The following is a 19,328-nucleotide window of genomic DNA, read 5'->3' on the forward strand; positions in this document are numbered from 1 at the left end:
GTTGGCACCAATAGCGAGGTTTTAGTCTTCCTGTGGCTGAGGAGTGTTGATTGTGTATGTTTCCATATCTTGCTTAGGTTGCTTCCATATCTTGGCTCTTGTAAATAATCCTGTGATGAACATAGGGGTGCAAATATCTTTTCAACAGATGTTTTGAATTTATTTAAATATCATCAGAAACATCGTGATAACTGTGTATGGTGTCAGGTGTGTGCTAGACTTATGTGGGTGATCACTTTGTAAATTATAAAAATGTCTGATCACTGTGTTGTGTACCTGAAACTAATATAGTATTGTATGTCAACTGTAATTAAATAAAAAATATTTTTTAAAAGACCATAGGGCAGTGGGGTTGCTGCAGTGGCCTCCCCCAGAACCAAGGACGAGGGAGCCTTCAGGACCCCCAGGACCCTGCTCTCCCAGTGCTCCTCCCAGGCAGAGAGGCCAGTAGGTTCTCACTGCCAAAGGAAAACAACCACCAAATACGCGTCCAGGATTATAACCGCCATTTCAAAAGCACATCATTAAAGCAAGCTGTGACCCAAATATTTGTTGTGGTGTGCTAGGAGTCTTTCAAGCTATTGAAAAGGATGGAAAAAGTGAAACACCACCACCAACAAAAAAAGTGGAAAAAACCCTCCCAGAGCAAGGAATGTTGTTGGATGATTCTCTGGAAGTTGCATGGCAATTATTTTGTTTTCAGAAATACTAGCTTCGGGGTGGAGGGGGAACCACCGCATCACTGGAGCGTGATTCTGGAAGTTCGGAAGGCGGGGAGGTGTGGTGAGGGCGTCTCCAGCCCAGACGGCTGTGCGTGTGAAACGACGGGCGTGCCAGCGGGAGATGCAGGCGCCTGAAACACGATGGCCAACTCCGTGCAAACAGGAGCACGACCTCGCGCAGTCCCTCGGACGCCAGGGAAACCGGCTGCCTGCTTGGGAGCCCGTTCCCACTCTGGTAGGGGCGTGCCTGCTGGCCACACAGAGCTGGTCATCAGCGCACCGAGGAAGCAGTTCCGTCAGCTCAGGAACAAGGACGGCAGGGCTCGGTCCCCTTGTCACTCTTTGCTTAATGACTAAGTAGATGCAACTTAATGTTTCTTGTTGAATTTTATATACTTCAAAGGACTTGCCAATAAAATTTGAATTTTCAGGTCACTGTCCTCTAAGTGCTTAATATTCTAGTAGCTTTGAAAGTCTCTGCCTTCCATGAAACTCAAACTCTCAATCTCCCAGTCTGTGCCCTCTTTCACTCGGAGAGTGAGAATGTCTGTCCTTACCCAGACGTTATTCACTCTGAGATGGACTTCAATGTAAACGCCAGACCATGTGACTGTTGCTAAAACTTGATAGGAAGGTATGAAGCAAGGACCATGGAGTCTTGCCACTATCGGTGGGCTTGCAATCGGGCAAGCTGTCACTAGGTGGCGCTCTGAGTCATTGTGGTGGGAACCGAATGCCTGGACGTTGATGGGTCCAGGGAGATATGTGAACTAATTAGCGTTACTTCTTTTTCTGTCAACATTACACCCATGGACACTTATATAAAGCACAAGCAACAGTGAATTGATTTTAACAATTGTTTATTACATAAATGACATCCTTCATAGTAAGGATTGAAGAATACGTGGACTGACATCAATGGCGAGTCTCCTGAATGTTATTTCTAACTCCGCTTTTCACGTTGTTCTGTTTGAAGAACACATTTTACCTTAGTTGCACGGTGTCTACCCGAACGTCTTCCACAGGGAACAGTCCATGTCGTTCTTGGGGCTTGCTGTCAGATGTTCTCTCGTACGGTTCGCAGTTCACCAAGGAAAAAGCTTTCTTGTTTCCACGCCCTGCTTTTACCTCCCAATGCCCCCCCCCTTCCTCCTTTCCTTCGAGGGGAGCCTCACTACTGAATTCTGTATTCCAAAGAACTTCATTCTAGGTTGTCAAAGAATGGTTGGCAGGCAATGATTGCAATCATTCTTCTGGCTTTCATGGATGACGATATCTTTCTGGTCTGGAGGGTTTCACAGGCAACCACCTTCCGCAGTCCTTCCTCCCTTTAAAATGTGAATGTTTTAGCATCAGCTGGGCATGATGGTGAACTGCCCCGCCCATGGCCTCAGGCACACCTGGGTTTGGATGGCTACTCCTCCACCTCTGCTACCTCTTCTCTTCGAGCCTCAGTTTCCCATCTATTAAATAAGGCTATTCAAAGCATCTAATTTACAGGGTTTTTGTAAATGGTCAAATGAGGTAACATTTATGTGAGGTGGTCACATATAATGACTCAGTTTGTATTAGCTATTATGTTAGGTTTTTTTGTATTTGTGCCTTACTTTTTAGAAGCTACTTATAAGAATGTCCACTTTAACAAAACTCAGTGCTAGAAAAAATTTGAATTAAGATAAAGAGTGAAGCTGGGGGAAAGGAGGACATGGGAATTATAGGACACTGGCACTCATAAACTTTTCCTGAGTTACTTGGACCCAGCCACACTGAGCTTCCCACTAGCTAAAGTGAAAAGAGAATCAGGTTCACTTATATAACTCCTATGGCCCACAAGGCAAAAACCTACTAATCCCTCAAGGAGGCATAATTGTTCTTGGTTCCTACTTCAAAAATATATATTTCTCATGTGGGGCACCATAGAGCAAAGGCAAGCTGTATAAGACAGTAATGCCAGCAACTGGCCTACATAAGGCATCATAGGCACTCCTTTATTATAAGTCAGGGGAAAGTAAAAGGTAGATACACTCCCCAGGACCTGGGTAAAACCATGTGGTAGGCAGAGTTCTAAGATGCCCCCCACCCAAGATTCACTCCCCCCATGTCCATGCCCCTCATAATCCCTCTCCTTGAGTGTGGGCAGGATCTGGAGGGATGCGGCTCCCATAACCAGATCAATGAGATAAGCAAAGGTGAAGGGGTTTTCTAGATGTAGTTAAAGTTCCTAATCAGTTGACTTTAAGTGTCCTGGGTGGCCTGACTTAATCAGCCCATGAGAGGAAGACCTAGAGGAAGTGAGATTCTCCTGCGAGTCTTGCAAAGTAGCTGTCATGTATACTGAGAGGACCACAACATGCCCAGGACCTAAGGGCAGCCTCTAGGGGCTGAGAAATCCTTTCAGTGACAGCCAACAAGAAAACTAGGACCTCGGTCCTGCGACTCCATCACTGGCAGAACCAAAGGAGCTTGGGGAGGATCCTGAGCTCCAGGTGATGACACAGCCCAGCCAACACCTCGATTTCAGTCTTACGAGACCCGGACAGACAGCTCGGTTGCACCGTGCTTCGCCTTCTGGCCGACACAAACTGTCAGATAACAAAAGAACATCATTTTAAGCTGCTAAGTTTGTGGCAATTTGTTATGCAGCAATGGGAAACTATTTCAGATTATACGGCTGAAGTCCACAGTCTTTGGATAGATCCAGAAATGAAGCCTAGTGCGTCGATGGAACTTTCCAAACTCCATTTAACATAACATGACTACAGGAAGACGTTAACAGATGTGTCTCGACAGCAGGAAAATGTTTATTGCAGACCCTGGCTGTTTACATTTATTCTGCTGGGGTGAGGAGTCACGGTTTTTGTGGGTTTTGTTTGTTTGTTTATTTTCATTGCAACTAACAGCAAGATGCTGGCTGACAGGCGGGGAAGACAGTTTACGGAAAGTCCGTGGTGGAGGCCATGCCTGGACAGCACGAATCAAGGACAAGGCTGAAGAAACAGCCTCGGAATGGACGGGATCCTGGAAATTCCTGGGGTCTCACTACAAGAAAAACCTTCACCCCATTGCCCTCAGAATGAAAGAATTTCATCGGTTGCTTTCCCTGATCCCACTAATATCTCACAACTCTGCTCAGGGAGCACAGTCTCAGCAAAGGGGGCCGGTCAACATTTAGCCGCAGGACAGCAGGGCACCTGAATTAACAGACCCTCCAATACCCACAAGATAGTTCCCACAAGGCCGATTGGAAACCACACTCACACACACAACTGGGAAGTCTTGTAGTTTAAAGAAAACTTGAGAGATTTGTTTCAGACCGTGTCCTGAGCTTATCTGGACAAAGAACTTTTTTCCAGCACACTGCAGAGTTGTGTTCTCTGTAGCATAGCACTCTGGGAAATCCTGACTCGGGCCTAGCTGGACCATGCGTACTTCAGATAAAACATCCTTGCATGTCATTTGTTTCAATTTTTTAAAAGTTTTATTTATTTATCTTTAGAGGGGAAGGGAAGGAGACTAGGAGAGAAGGAGAGAAAAATCATTGTATGGTTGACTCTCGTGGGTCCCCTCCTGGGAACCGGCCTGCAACCCAGGCATGTGCCCCGACTGGGAATCGAGCCACGATCCTTTGGCTTGCAGGCCCACACTCAATCCACTGAGCTACACCAGCCAAGGCCATTTGTTTCAACTTTTGATAAGAGTCAGACAGCAGAGTGATTGCTGATGAAGTCTCTGCCAGGGTCTGGAGTGTAGATACTCTGTTGCCACTTCAGGGGAAATCCAGATGCTAACTTGTCCTGTGAGTCGGTGACTTTGGTGACACCCGAGGCCTCAGAGGAGACAGTTGACAAGGTCTCAAGCCCACATCTGCCGACAGGACCGGGAGATCTCTGCGGGATTCCAGGTCAAACGGCATTGCGGTCAGGTGTGCGCTGGTCTTTGTCTTTACAGGACTGTCACTCTCTTATGTCAGGCTCCGTGGATTGTATTTCCCTCTTCCCCAGAGACCCAGAACCACTACCGAGGAGTCGGCATGCAATCCACTCTATTGGACTCTGGGGACTTCAAGAAACCACGCCCAGTTCTCTATGCAAATACCTACCTGCTCCCTAGATGTGCCCAGCTGGTCTCTTGGTCACATTTTTTTGACAGGGAGTATGAAACTTGGTTACCTGTTTGTACAGCTTCGAAATGCTTGAGGAGATACTCACTTTGCACCAGTTGCAACAAGTGTGCTTGCTCGCCCAGGCACCACAGAGAGCCTCGTGCACTTGCGTGGAAGAGTGGCTGAGTGCCTTTGTGGCTGCTTGATTGGCATGTCCCATCTGGGATGGAATAACCTGAGGTCCAGGGCCCTCGGGGTTACCGGCGAGTTGTGACGAGAAGAGGGAAAGAGTTGGGGTGATATCATCTTTGTGGGGAGCAGGTAACTGCTCATGATGCCGACTTCCGGTTATTTTGAGGTTAGAAAAGACAGAGGAGAGAGATGGGCTGGTCATGGTAAGGGTCCTTAGGGCCAACCCAGATGAGCCCTGACCCCAGGTCTCAGGCGCGACGGCAGCCCCTTGTCCTTGTGGTCCTGTGCCGTGTGTTCCTCGCACTTTACTGGGGGCCAGCTCTCATATCCGCAAGTAGGCATGATCTACTCTTCCTTCCTCAGAAATTGCAATGATTGCTTTGGGTTTTCCAGGAAAGTGGTAAAGGTGGGTGAGTTTTCTTTTATGCAGAAGGATGTCCACAAGACTAAATGTTTATGCGGTCTAATAGTGAGAGAGTATGTTCTTTAGCTCTACAGATCATTAATGCAGAAAAGATCACCCCTCCACCCCACCTCATTTTATCAATGAGAGAGCCGAGGCCCAAGGGGCCAACAGATCTATTCAAAGCTCCTTATTGGTGAATGAGCTGAAATTCTATTCTAAGGTCCCCGATTCCTGAAACAGTGTCTGTAACATGTGTGCTCTCCCCGGGAGGCCCGACCCAGCCTGCTTGTTCTGAGGGTCACAGACAGCACTTCAGCACTGCACCGGGGGGGGGGGGGGGCATTTTAATGACAAATCAGGAGAAAGCACAAAAAAGCCAAATCAGGGCACTAAATAGACAAGGAAAAAGACACGCTTTTATAGTATGAGAGCTGAAACGAGAAGGCAGCGCCTCGCTGTGTCTCGCCTTGGCACGGAGGGTGGGCATCAGGCAACTCCCATTTTTTTGCTGCTCTGTGCTTGCTTGTGAATGAGGGTTACAGGTTTTAACCAGTAGGTGAATTTGCAAACGTGGAATCTGTGAATAGTGAGGATCAACTTGTGTCGAGGTGATAGGCAAACGGCAGGCCTTGGGAAGGCACCGGGCAGTGGATGAGGGCTGCCCTCTGTGGAGACCTTACTGGGTGCCCGGCACTGAGCTGAGCACTCTGTGTGCCGGGCTGACCACAGTCCCCGCGAACGGAAACGCTGAGAGAGAAGAAGAACGCCTCGTCTTGCCTCAAGACTCAAGAGTGATGAGCATGAAGAGTCCTGGGTGGCGACAGAAAGGGCAAGTCATTTAGTCCGACCAGCTGGGAACTGGAATTGCAAGTCCCTGAATGCCGCCGCCCGAGGAGGCAGGGAGCCCTGGAACACAGGATGGCCCCCTGCCCAGCCCCAGCTTACAGTCCGTCGGGGCCGCCCAGTCCCACTGATTTCCCCTGCTCTCTGCTGCTTCTGGCCTCGGTGTTTGGGTAGGGAGGAGAGGCTCTCTGAAGGACGTGAGGCACAGGAGGAGCTTCCAGCATCGTGGCTGGGCCCTGGACCACCTCTGACTGGAGACATCCAGATAAGCCTCTGGCTGGGGGCCGTGGGAAGAACTTTGTTTCTTAATGGTTGTCCTTCAGCTCAGCTTCAGATATGCCTGCCTGGCTGGTGTCACTGAACTAACTCTTGAATCTTGTATTTTCTTCATTTTGTGGGGTTTGAATAGAAGACTTGTTTTATAGGAGTAGATGGGAGGGTTTTTTTTTTTTTAGTTGTCTTAAAGGATATTTCCCCATTCCCCTATTTTTCTTGAATGTCAAGAAAAAGCCACTGTAGTTGACTTAGTCTGTAGCCCTCATTGACAAGCACTTGAGTGCCGTGGAAGCACCCGGACCGCTCACCTGCCCCGGGGCCAGCCTGGGGGCGTGGGTTTCAGGGCGCCTGGAAACGCCTGGCCTTGGTCCCCAACTGGTGACATAGCATAGACTTTACAAAAACAGCAATAATATACCTTAGGAAACAAGGACATAATAACATGGGCTGCTTAAGGGAGGAATGAAGGGGAAAAAGAAATGGACACCTCAAAATTTGGAGAAAAGGAGTCTGAATCCAAAACAATCCCATGTCCCTCCACTGGGTGGCGTTTTGTTTAATGTTACTCTGCTTTCCGGTCACAGGGCAGCTAGCGCCACATCCCAGGCCCGGTCTGGGCATTGCCCTTCAAAACTTCTGAAGAGTTGGGGGAATTTACTTAGGTAGAATTATTTTGCTTTTCATACTCATTGATTATGTTTTTTTCTTTTTAAGTCTGGTACTGTATTGTAAGTTCTTATTCTTTTAATTTAATCTTTATTGTATTTTTCCCACGGCCATTTAGTCCCCTTTACCCCCCTCCCCCCAGCAATCACCACACTGTCGTCCACGTCCTGAGTCCTTCTTCCACTTTACTCAACCCCGCCACCCCAACCTCCCCTCCCCCAGCTGTCACCCTGCTCTCCATCAGTGAGTCTGTCCCTCTTTTCCTTGTTAGTTCAGTTTGTTCATTGGATTCCACATGAGTGAAATCACGTGGCATTTGTTCTTCAGAGTATCCTCTTTCCACACTTTACGTGCCTTTTTCCATCACTCCCATAAGGACTGAACACTTGAGCACAAAGAGTTTTCCACAGCCATAACCTTGTACCTAGCACTGTGCTTGGCAAAGGGTGGGTGCTTCACCACTACGTGCGCACTGACCGATGACTGAGGGAGTCAGGGTTACAGTAGTTTCCACCTGGCACACTTGGCTAGAGCTTCTTCATCTATACCAGGGCTGGCGTGCATTTTCTGTGAAGGGCCGCAGTAAGTATGGCAGGCTTTTGCACCGTGCAGACTCTGTCGCAGCAATTGGCTCTGATGTGGTTGTGAAACCAGCCAGTGTGGCAGGGTGTGGCTGTGTTCCAACAGAAGTTAATTTGCACAGGCGGGCAGACGGCTGGACTTGGCCGTGGCTGTAGTTCACCCTGATCTGTACAACAGCACACACAGGCACGGCGCACACCTTCAAGATCCCTGTGGTGAAGAGGAGAGACTCTGAGAACGTGTGAGTGGCAGAGACATTGCCACCAAACCCCTTCCACTTCCCACCTAGCATAAGAAGACCACGTCTCCCAGCTTCCTTGGCAGGCAGGTGGCATCTTGTGGTCAATGAACTGGGTGTCCAGGAGTGGAGTCCACCCCGTTCACACCTGGCCTGCAAAACGAGCAGCCCCCCACCCCATGCTCTCCTCCCTCCTCTGCCAACCGGGTGAAAAGGATCCAGCGCAGGACCCTAGGGCCCTGGGAGTCGGCGGGGACACTTGATAGCGGTGCCTGTGTCTCTGCAGGGCCTGGCCCACCCCCACCCCTGACTCATATTGGACTGAGAAGGAGTGCAAAGCACACCTGTGTGTGTTGTTAAGGCACTGAAATTTCGGGGTTGTTAGCCTGCCTTCTCTAGTAATATCGAGCTTCAGCTCAGATGTGAATAAAAGAAAAAAACTAAAAAACAAGAAGAGCACAGAGCCGTTGTTCCCTCCTGCCTGGCAAATCCGTGGTGTTTGACTGGGGAGAAGGGGGTGAGGAGACTTGGGAGCTCACACCCTTGGAAAGTGTGTGTGGGAAGTGGTACTGCCGTCTGGGTCTGAGAAACTGGGGCCTTGAAGAGAGAGCCAGTCAGGGGGAGGGTTGGAGTGGGTGGGGGTAGCAGCTATGAGACCAGAGATAAGTGGTTTTTTAAAAAGTCGTACCTGGGCCCTGGCCGGGTAGCTCATTTGGTTAGAGAATTGTCCTGATACACCAAGGCTGTGGGTTCAATCTCCAGACAGGGCACATTTAAGAAGCATCCAATGAATGCATAAAATAAGTGGAACAAAAAAAATCAACATTCCTTTTTCTCTCACTCTCAAATCAGTAAGTAGAAAATACAAACTAAAATAAAAGACTGTACCTGATGACCCTTGACCCCCATGACCCTTGTACCCAAGTGTGGCCTGGTACCTTCGGCATGACGGCTCATCTGTGCCGGCTGAAAATGGGTTCCTCTGAGCTGGCCTAGGCCCTCCTCATCCCAAGGTCATTTCTCTCTCCCCCCACGGGTGTATAAAGTAAAATATGTAGCCTTATAATAAATCAGCACTGGTCCATCTAATGTGAGACGGTAGGTGGCGGGTTGTGGTCCACACCCTCCCGGGGGACACCCTTCTGCTGGGACCTCATCATCTTCCCCTTTCAGCTGAGAAATGGGGAAGGAAAGACTGGGGGAGTCTGTACGGGAGGTTCCAAGGGCCAGGCCTGGAGTGGTGCGCATCACCTCAGCCCGAATCCCTCGGCGCAGGACTCAGCTACGAGGTCCCGCTGACTTCAGAGTGACGGGGAAATAGGGCACAATCTGGGAGCCCAGAGGCAGCTAAAGCAGGACTGGGGGAGCCACAGAGGCCTCTGTCTTAATGGGAAAACACTTGGAGCTTCTGACAACCAACTTTACAAATAAATGTTTGGAATCAAAGTTCTCTTGAATTGAGAGTTGTTAGTGCTTTGTATAATGATAAGCCTTTTGTTACTGAATGCCAATGTCTAGAAAGGCCACAGACATAATCCAATGCCGAGGAGAGACTGCGAGGCTACTGGAAGGCGACGGGGGGAGCAAAGCATCTGTTACTTTCCCTGTGAGGAGGGCGTAGTGGGGGCATCCCCCAGCCTGCCCCTCGGTTGCTCTCCTTTTTCTGCTTCTCTGCGTTTCCCTGCAGGCCCTGCCTCTCAAGGTCAGGGCTTCAGAGACATTCCTGGCTCCGTCTGGGGAGGGCCTGGGTGGGTCCCACAGAGGCTGTGCCCTTCCTCCCAGCAGGCTCTGCAGGCACACGGGACAAATCCTCCCCTTGCTCATTGGACCTGTCTCTCGTTTGGTGTGCTAGGAAAGGGGGTGGGGAGGGGCAGGTGGTGACAGGGATGGACAGTCCCATCTGGGTATATATCTGATGGCCATATTCTCTGCCCCCTGAACATAGTAAAACTCGCCCCAGACAGATGATTTTTCCTGATAAGCAACTTGCATTGGCCAAATATACTCATTCCTTTTTGAGGGATTATTAGGTGCTGTTGATGAGTTATACCTTGAATATACTCAGCTACCTTGGGACCTGAGAGGGTTCAGGTGCTGTCCAGTGCATCTCAGGGGAAGAAATGTGGGTGACAGGTCACAGAGCAAAGAACTGATCTGGTCCCATCCTCTAGCATGGCTGCCTTTGGCAACCACAGTCAGGAACCCACGTTCACGGGAGGCTGGGTGATGCTACTTCTTCCTGACAGCCGGCCACCTCTAGCCCATCCCCTCACTCATCCCCAATTGAAATCTGTCCCTTTCTTTGATCACTTAGTGTTTGTGTGTAGACCTGATGTAGTTCCCATCAAACCCATAGCTGCCATTCTGAAATCCTCAAATTCAGGGCCACGGTCCTATGTGCATTCTCAGATGGCAGTCCTGCATGGAGCAGCTGTGAGCAACTGTGAACTGGACGGGAAAAGATAAAATAACTTGGCCTTTCGTGCCGAGACTTCGTGGCCAGTGAATTCTGTTATTTTTGTTGGAGAGAAGATGAGAAAGAGGAAGGTAAATATTGTAGTAGAAATAAAGATTTCCTTTGAATCTTGAACTGGGTTAGAAAAGCTTGCTTGGAAAGCGTACTTTCCCTTGTGAGTGAGGTGGGAGGTTGCTTTCCACAAGGAGAAGCCTGGATGGCGTCGGACCAGCAGGGAAATATTCGATGCCAGCAGCAGGGGGTGGTGGGCGGGAGACAGTGTGTCCATAAAACAGCTGGAATTTGATCAGAAGTGGAAAACCACACTTTTTAATGTGAAAAATCTTAACAAATGGTAACTTCTGCACACATTCTAGAACAACAGTAAGTTTTCTGTGGTTGTTTTGAATATAAGGCTCCACCTGTGTCCATCAGGTCAAATTTGGTGAGAATGATGTTTGACTTGTCTATATCTTCACTGCGCTTTTTTGTTTATCAGTTACTAAGAGGTATGTTAACATTCCCTGTAAAATGAGATTTGTCTATTTTGCCATACCCAAGACATTTTGCTTTCTATATTCTGAGCTTATACATAGAACTTTTAAACAGTTCTTCTGAAATTTTTGGTTATTTAAAATATCCCTACCTCTTCTAAGCTGCATAGACAGGGGGAGGGTAAGAATAGTATAGGAAATGGACAAGCCAAAGAATTTATATGTACGACCCACAGACATGAACTAAAGAGGGGGAATGTGGGTGGGAGGGGTGTGCAGGGTGGAGGGGAATGAAGGGGGGAAAATGGGACAACTGTAATAGCATAGTGAATAAAATATATTAAAAAAGAAAAAATAAAATATCCCTATCTCCTATGTTTTTAACCTTAAAGCCCACCTTTCTCAGCTTTGTTGAGGTACAACGAGTAAACACTCAAGTCCACTTTTCTACCCCCAGAGTCTCCTTGGAGTTAGTGTTTCATGGTGCAGTTTTTTCCATCTTTTTACTTGTTGCTGCTTTTTGGACTTGCCTTTTCTTCTTATGCTTGGTTTATTTGTATTAATGTGCTGGACACCCATGAGAAGAAGAATTTAAGGGTAAGAAAGATGTTATCTTCCAAACCCCCCAAAAGAATTTCCTTTTCTTATGTCAGGTGTGTAGAGATACTCAATTCTGAGACAGTGATGACTCCAAGCTGAGCTTCAACCCCCAAAGGGCTTTTCTTGGGGACCCTACCCTAGGACTTCCAAGGGCTTTTTGCTCTTGTTGGCCCTTAACGTCAATCCCTCTCCCCCAGCCCTGTGACGTTACAGCAGGAGCCGTCCAGCCGGTCAAGCACCCCTTCCAGAGTAAGTGGAAGCCCCAGGGCAGAGGCGTCCAGACTGTGGGGTCACCTCCTTGCAGGTCACTCTTCCCTGCATTGTGGCCCAGCAAGTATCTACTATTTTAGTTTTCTGATATTTTTGAACATATTTTTCTCACCTTTCCTAACTGTCCTTAATGAGTTGATCTAAATTTTCCAGTTTTCCTTGACCAGAAGGTCCTAATTTATTTTCTCTAGAAAAAACTTCTCTTGCACAGTTGTCCTTGTAATGTTTGGGATGCTTTAGAAGCCGACGGTTGTGAAGCACGGAGATTTTACTTCATAATTTTCATTCAGGAGGACATGGCGTGCAATTCTGCATCTTGATATAGATGTTCGAACAAGCAGGGGTGACTGTACAGAAGTCAGAAACACTGTGGGGCAGAGAACTTTCATTTTTAGTCACGTATTTTGTTTTAATCTCACGTTTTCACAGTTTATGGGGTCATATGTACTACATGTGACAGCAGACACTTAAAATACCGTTAGGCCTTTATCATCTAGAACATGTTAATGAACACAAGTTTTTCATTTATTTTTTAATTTACTTACTTATTTACATCAATGTACGCTTGCCTCTCATGCACCCCCACTGGGGACCTGGCCTGCAGCCCAGGCATGTGCCCTGACTGGGAATTCAAGCATGACCCTTTGGTTCACAGGCCCGCTCTCAATCCACTGACCTACACCAACCCGGGCTAAATACAGGTTTTAATGACAATGCTTGATTGAACATCTGATACAAGAACAAGAACTCTGGCTCCCTAATGAGAGGAGAGACTCCCCACTTGTCATTGAGAAAGTCTGTCTGGGAGAGAAAGCGCAGGCCCTGCGGTTGCGGTCTGTGCATTGTGTACGGGGCTTTCCCAGGGAGGGTCTGGGGAGGGTCTGGGGAGCGCCGGGCTGCCTGCTGGGCCCTGGATTCCAGCCAGAGAGGCCCGCTGGGCTCCACCGAGTCTGTCACCCTGGCAGCCGTGGGCCCATGTGTGAAACCAGCAAGGCGCCACTTCGTGAGCAACTCCTTTCACCGTCACCCTGGGAAACTCCCAGCGAAACACATGTAGGGCATCTGTTTTCCGAGCTCCTCCTCCAGAGCAGTGGGAATGCTGGTTTTGTTTGAGAAGGGAGGAGAGGAAAAGCCGGATAGCTCAGTGTTGGAGAATGTGGTCCTGTTTCTGTTGTACCTGCTCCAATGGCTTCTTTGTGATTTTCCTCTCTTTTCAATGAAACAATGTGTCAGGCAGTTTCCATTCAACGTGCTCCTCCAGCCTGGGGCTCCCCTGAACTACAGACTCATTGTAATCATCTGCCTGCGTCCTGGACATCTTAGTTGTCGGCTCCCTCAGAGTCAGCATGTCCCCAAACTATCCTACCTGGTGTCTGTGAGAGGAGGCAGAGGCATCTGTAACATCCCTGATGATTCCCCAGTGCAACCTCTTCACGGTTAAGCAGAGGAAGACGCTCAAGTCACCAGAGCATCTCCTCCTCTGACACTTTCCGGTCCTCCAGCTCCCGGTGCCCCGGCCGTGACCCACGCAGGCTTCCCTTCCGCCCTGGCGTCCTTGTACTATTATTTCCTTTGTGATTTTCTGTGTTGGATAAATATTTTATGGATGCCACAAATATTTATTGGACATTTGCAACAATAGAGGGCACCCAGCATTTGCCAGACACTGCTGCCCTGGGTTCTGGGATGGAAGGACCAATAAGACATTGATGGACTCTGCCCTCGTGGCGTTTCCTGACTTGTGAAGAGACAGAGAGGAAAACAGGCACTTTGAATGTAGATGGCAGAGCTAAGCACGGACACTTTAAATTCAGAGGGAGAGAAGAGACCATGTGATCCTGTGGGGAGGCGGGAGGGTGGAGGGGGGGGGAGTGGGAGACAGCCCTTCTGTTTGATGCAAACACTGGCCGACTTCTCCATTCACCATCCTCTCTGGCTGAGAATAGGTCAGAGGCTCGAATGTGCTAGTGGGCAGGGTCAGAAGCTGTGGTTTTAGGGGCTATCGCCATGTCCTGTTTTGCAAACAAGAAATAGTGGGATGGCCAAAAAGTCCCTGTGGTTTTTTCCATAAAAGACACATTTTTCATTTTCATGAATGACTTCATTGATTTGAATATTTTGTGTATGCTGGCCATCTCTCACATGGTATAATGTTAACTGAGAACAATTAACGTTCACTCAGTTTGATCACTACCAACTTCAGCTGGTCCGCCTGATGGTGGAGCCTCGTCCAGTGAGAAATCTCCAGCCAGAAACTTCACAAACCACTTTTAACACTTGGGATCAGTCACAGCACCTTCTCCATACATTGCTCAAATCTTTGTGTGTGTGTGTTCAGTTGTGTTTTTACCTTCCTTGAAATAATAAGGCATAATATGTTGAAAATGTTGCATATTTTCTTCCATCTTCAATTTAAAATGGCTGCACAAAAGTTCACCAAATTTGATGTTTAGTTTTAAATGCACTTTGATATGACAGCTGTCACAATACAATCAAACCAATTGGTTCCAATGAAGTTAAAGACAACTAAGCGCTAACAGAGCCATCTTACAGGAAAAAAAATGAACTTTTTGGCCAACCCAATATTTATGAGGCATCTGTTACAATAATAAGGCTACGTCTGCTTACATTCGGGCGATTCTCTGTAAATCGAGCTCCCCTGAAAATCACTGGCTCCTTTGACAAATGAGGATGCTGAGGCATGTAACTTGTTGAGGTCCTTAAAAGTCCCAACTGCACTACTTAGAACCAAGGGTCCTGCTTCGCCAGCCAGAGCACTGCCCACTGACCCATCCCTCTGTGACTTCGCCTGAGACTCTGCCCCGCTGAGGATCCCACAGCTGGTGGAAGAGTTTCAGTCCGCTCCGGTGGTGGGTGCAGTACAAAGGCATGTTGATGTCATCACAGCCCTCGGTCCTGCTTGAGCCGGGTGAATCTAGATCTCCCGCTTCTCTGGCTTCCTGTGGGACTATTAATGAGAATGAGCAATACAAGATGAGAGCAACTTTTCCGGGGGTAGCACATATACCCGTGGAGATCACAGCTGCCAAATGGATGCTTTGCTGACTCACAGCTGCCAGGAGTAGTCAGCTCTGCATGATGGAGTTGCTGTGAGACTCTGCAAGATGGGAGAACGAAGGAGGGGCCAGGTTTCTGCCTCTCGCCACAGAACTCTCTCGTCTGCTCAACCTGCAGCCAAGGGTGGGCTGCTGAGTCCCGGGGGCTAACACATGGATGTCTTGTGGATGCAGGCCAACCTTATCACGTTCATTTGCTAAGGTTTGGAAAGATTTCTGGCCTTGTGCTAGCCTTCCAACGATTCAAAGAGAGAATGTATGTAGAACCCCTGGCACATAGTAAGTGGGCAATAAATGGCAACTGCTGTAATAACAGTAACTGCAATAATCATGACCTTAATTATGGAAATAATAGGGCAATAGCATTAGAGCAACAATTATTTAATAACGATGGTTACAATGTGCATATCAACAGTATAGCAATAAGTGGCATCAGGATGGGGGCTTCTTCCAGTGGGAGTTTTACGTGATAAAAAGAAGCAGACTCTGAGAGCTCTCTGTGTTCTCTGCTCAGTTTTGCTGTAAACCTAAAACTGCTCTAAAACATAAGGTTAAAAGTTTTTTTAAGAGAAAAAAGAGAGTAGACTGGTGATTCGTTGGTGTTACTATTGGTTTTCAATTCTCTAAAGACAGTGCACACCCTCGTTGCTTCCACCCACTTCCACCACCCTGCCCGTGCTACGCTCACCACCGACAGGAGCAGTGGCTATTTTTAAGTTGCTCCATGGGCTATGCAGATATTCGAGGAAGGAGCATGTTAAGGATGCTCAGTCGGTCTGGGGTCTCTGTTCGTGACCGGGTGTTGGGTGCTGGTGAAGCTGGTTTCCACGTACTGCCGGGACCCCAAGTCACACGTGCTGGGCTCTGTGGTTCTTTGCTGAGCGATGCAGCCACATCAGCTCTGCTCAGCATGGCTGCGGCTGAGTCGGGTGGCTGGGAGAGGACCCTGCAGAGGGCACGCACCACATACTCCGGCACCTACCATCTTCCCTAATCCACAAACCAGGGCAGGTCTTGTCCCCAAGTCCCGGATGGCTTGGCTTCCTTTCCTAATAAAAGGTTCTCTTTCCTTTGAGTAGGAAAATGCCCGGCTGATCAGAGAAGTGGAAGTAGACAGGGTCTCCGCACTCTCCAGCGAGCAGGCGCAGGCCATCAAGCAGCTCTGGCTGGACCCAGGAATCCAGGAGTGTTACGACAGGAGGAGGGAATACCAGCTGTCAGACTCGGCCAAATAGTGAGTACAGGGCCTAAGGGGCTTTCAGGGGGGCACACTCCATACACTTCAAAGAAGCTCCTCCTGGAGAAAGGGAGGAGCTGTCTACCTCTCTCCTGCTTGTCTGTGTCCCCCTCTTGCTTCATGGGGAGCCTCTTCCCACCTACTAAAACCTCAGCCCCTCTGTGGATCCCAGATTTCTCTCCTTGCCCTTACCCACCTTTCCTCACCGTGTCCTGAGCTTTTGTCTTTTTCAATGGGGCTAAATCAACCCCGAGATTCCCTTGGTGGAACTGATCTCATTTGGATTACTGAAATGATCTGATTTAAGTAAGAACTGCCTCTGCTTCTGGCTTCTACTTCCCTCCTCTCCATATTCCTTTGCCTTCTGGCTTCCTGATCAGTAGACTGACTCCAGGTCCAATTACCCTAAAATCTAAAACCTGTTTAGACCTCACTGCACAGGCTGTCACTGGCTGCTCTTGTGCTGCCCTCTAGTGGGCAGCATAGGCTCTGCGGGCCCAGCACAGGGAGGAAGCTCAGTCCTAGAGTCCTTTGTTTATTGACTTGCAAAGGCCTACACGTTTCGTTTTGTTTTTTGGATCCATAAAGCTCTGGTTTTAAATGTTGTCCTTAGGATAAAAAAATAAATAGATGGTTCTGCATGCAAACTATTCCAGTGAGATCACAGAATCTTATTTTCTTAAGAATTTCCCGTGGTGCTGCCTCAGTCAGCCAGACCACGGGGCAAATAGCTCAATCAAGGTCCTTCTTAAAGAAGTGATTCCTGTTTCTGGGGCTCAGCTCCTCCCACCTTGGCCCATGTCACCTTCCACCTTCTGAGGGCCCTGAAATCCTTTCCCAAGACGTTCCCTTCCCTTCAAGGGCTGTCATTGCCCTCTGAGCTGGCGTGGTGGGTGATCCACTCCCATCCTCTGGACAGGGCAGCAAGCAGGAAGGGGACCTGGAATCTTGCCTCCGGCACTGGTCCCAGGCTGAGAGTTTACTCCTTTTATCCAGGCAGGCACACTCAGTTCCTGACTGAGTTTAGGAACATTTAGGTGCAAAGCAGGGAAAGGGAAGATGAGAAACCCCACTAAGGTGCTAGGTGGGCACAGACAAGAGCCAGAAGAGAGGTAGTGTCCCCAAAGGAGGGCAGACTGCCAGGGACAGCTCCCTAGGGGTCAAGGCATTCCTGGCTCTTTCTTGAGAGCCTGGCACCATTTGCTTCTGTGGAGGGGAGGGACCGGGCTCCTGATGCAGATCCCTTTGGAAGAGACCCACAGGCGCCGCTATGAAATTCAGTGGAGCCCTGCACACTGTGGCAAGTGGGAGAGGACCCTCGGAAGTGACTGGGGTGGTGGATAGAGCTGCAGCAGCAAAGATAAACCCAGACAGCTGCCCGCCTTTGGAACTGGTGAGACCTGAGACACTTGCGTGTTTCCTTGGTCCAGGCCAGCAGCTGTCAACCGCTCTGCCAGTCACATCTGCTTATTTGGACAGGCATTTGTTGCACTAAATTGTGATGCAAGCCTGCGGAGGGCCAAGGTGCTGCAGGCACCGAGGTGAGGGTGGCACTGCTCTCTAACGTTGAGGAGCGTACAGTCTGGTGGAGTGAGAGAGGTGTAAAGATCACACAAATGGAGGTCAGCACCGACTGGCCGCAGTCACTCACATATGCGGCACAGAGTGGTCTCAGAGGGCTGATGGGCTTGGAATCTCCAGCTCTGTCATTGCCAGGCCCTGAGTTATTTTACTCAAAAATGCCTTTTTTAAAGGCTTAATTATTTTTTAAGTATCCTCTTGTTCTACCACAGAGAAGTGATATGTTTTAAGCTCCTGGGGCTTTCTTGGATATATGGCAAAAAATAATCCAAGACAAGTTTTGGTTTATTTTAGATGTTTAATTTCTCTGTGTAACAGGAAAACTTTCTTGTTAATATTTGGAAAGAACTTCCTGTCGGCCTGTTTCATGCCTTCACATTTTCTTAGAAACTCTAATTCACTGAGCAAAGCATTTGGGAACAGCCTCTGTGCTCTATGATCATGGATGGGGGGGAGCGTGGGAGGGGGAAGGACCTCGGAGGGCGGAGGGCGGATTCCAGCACCCCCTTCCTTCCCGCTGCTGTCTCTCTCACGCCCAGATAACCATCAAGCTTAGATCCAGGAGGAAGTGATGGCGTGGTCTGCAGATTTCCCAGAAGGCTCAGGGAAGCTTCTGGTCTACTCTCTCCACAACAGTTGTAGGAGAGCTGCCTCCCAGAGTCGCGGATGGAACCCGTGAATCTGAGTGGGGGTTGCTCCGAGTCGGGGTGACGTCCCTGGGGTGGGAAGCTCCTCCTTTCTCTAAAATGAATCTCTGCGTTCTCTAATGTCAGTTACTTGAGTGACATTGACCGGATCGCCGTGCCGTCGTTTGTGCCCACACAGCAAGACGTGCTTCGTGTCCGAGTGCCCACAACTGGCATCATTGAGTATCCCTTTGACCTGGAAAACATCATCTTCCGGTAAGAATGTCTCCCTGAATTCGTGCAGGCTCAGAAGCCCCCAGAAGTCTTCTTACATACGTTATTCCTAAAAGAGGTTCTATCTTTCAGAACAATATGCCCTCTCCCTTGCAGGGTATTTAGAATTACGGTAGGTCTCAAGTCCTAGTATTAGAGAGGGGCCCACCTTTGTATTACCCCTGGGGATGAAGCGCCTCCATCCACACGGACATCAGCGATGAGTCTTCTGTGTAACTCCCCCCTCACACACACAGATGGGTACTTCTATAACCCACACACCGAATATACTGAGGTCTCTTTCATTAACTTGAAAATATTTCTCTTCCCTTATCCAAGACTTATCCTCAAAAATGAAAACTAAGAATCAATACAGAAATGTATATTCAAAATTGTTTCATACAAATTATTTTCCAGCTGTGTAAGAATTTTCACATATAAATATAGCAACTTTTAGGATGATTTAAGTAGGTCCTTGTTGCATTTAATTATGGCAAAAGATGAATAATAATATGGCACATATGCACAGCACTGCCAATGTCAAAGCGCTTTTGTATCCACTGGTCCCCTTGTCCCCCCGATAGTCATTACACACGAGTGGAGACCACGCGAGTCCAGCCCTGCAGCGCCCAGGTCCTGTCTGCAAACCTGACTCCTCGGGGCTGCTGGAGCAGTGGGGCGCCCTAGG

The 19,328-nt window shown here is 48.6% G+C and overlaps 1 protein-coding gene across 1 annotated transcript in view; it reads left to right on the top strand.

Moving 5' to 3' along the window:
- The window catches only part of GNA14 (G protein subunit alpha 14), a 162,599-nt gene that overhangs the window by 137,701 nt on the left and 5,570 nt on the right, over positions 1–19,328 (top strand). The window contains exons 3-4 of the mRNA XM_037149106.2: positions 16,003–16,157; positions 18,515–18,643. Of these exons, the coding sequence (XP_037005001.1) occupies positions 16,003–16,157; positions 18,515–18,643 (284 nt within the window). The remainder of the gene's footprint in view (positions 1–16,002; positions 16,158–18,514; positions 18,644–19,328) is intronic.

This window comes from Artibeus jamaicensis, unplaced genomic scaffold (assembly GCF_021234435.1).
Source record: "Artibeus jamaicensis isolate MK-2021 breed Jamaican fruit bat unplaced genomic scaffold, CSHL_Jam_final scaffold_1964, whole genome shotgun sequence".
Classification (NCBI taxonomy): Eukaryota; Metazoa; Chordata; class Mammalia; order Chiroptera; family Phyllostomidae; genus Artibeus; species Artibeus jamaicensis.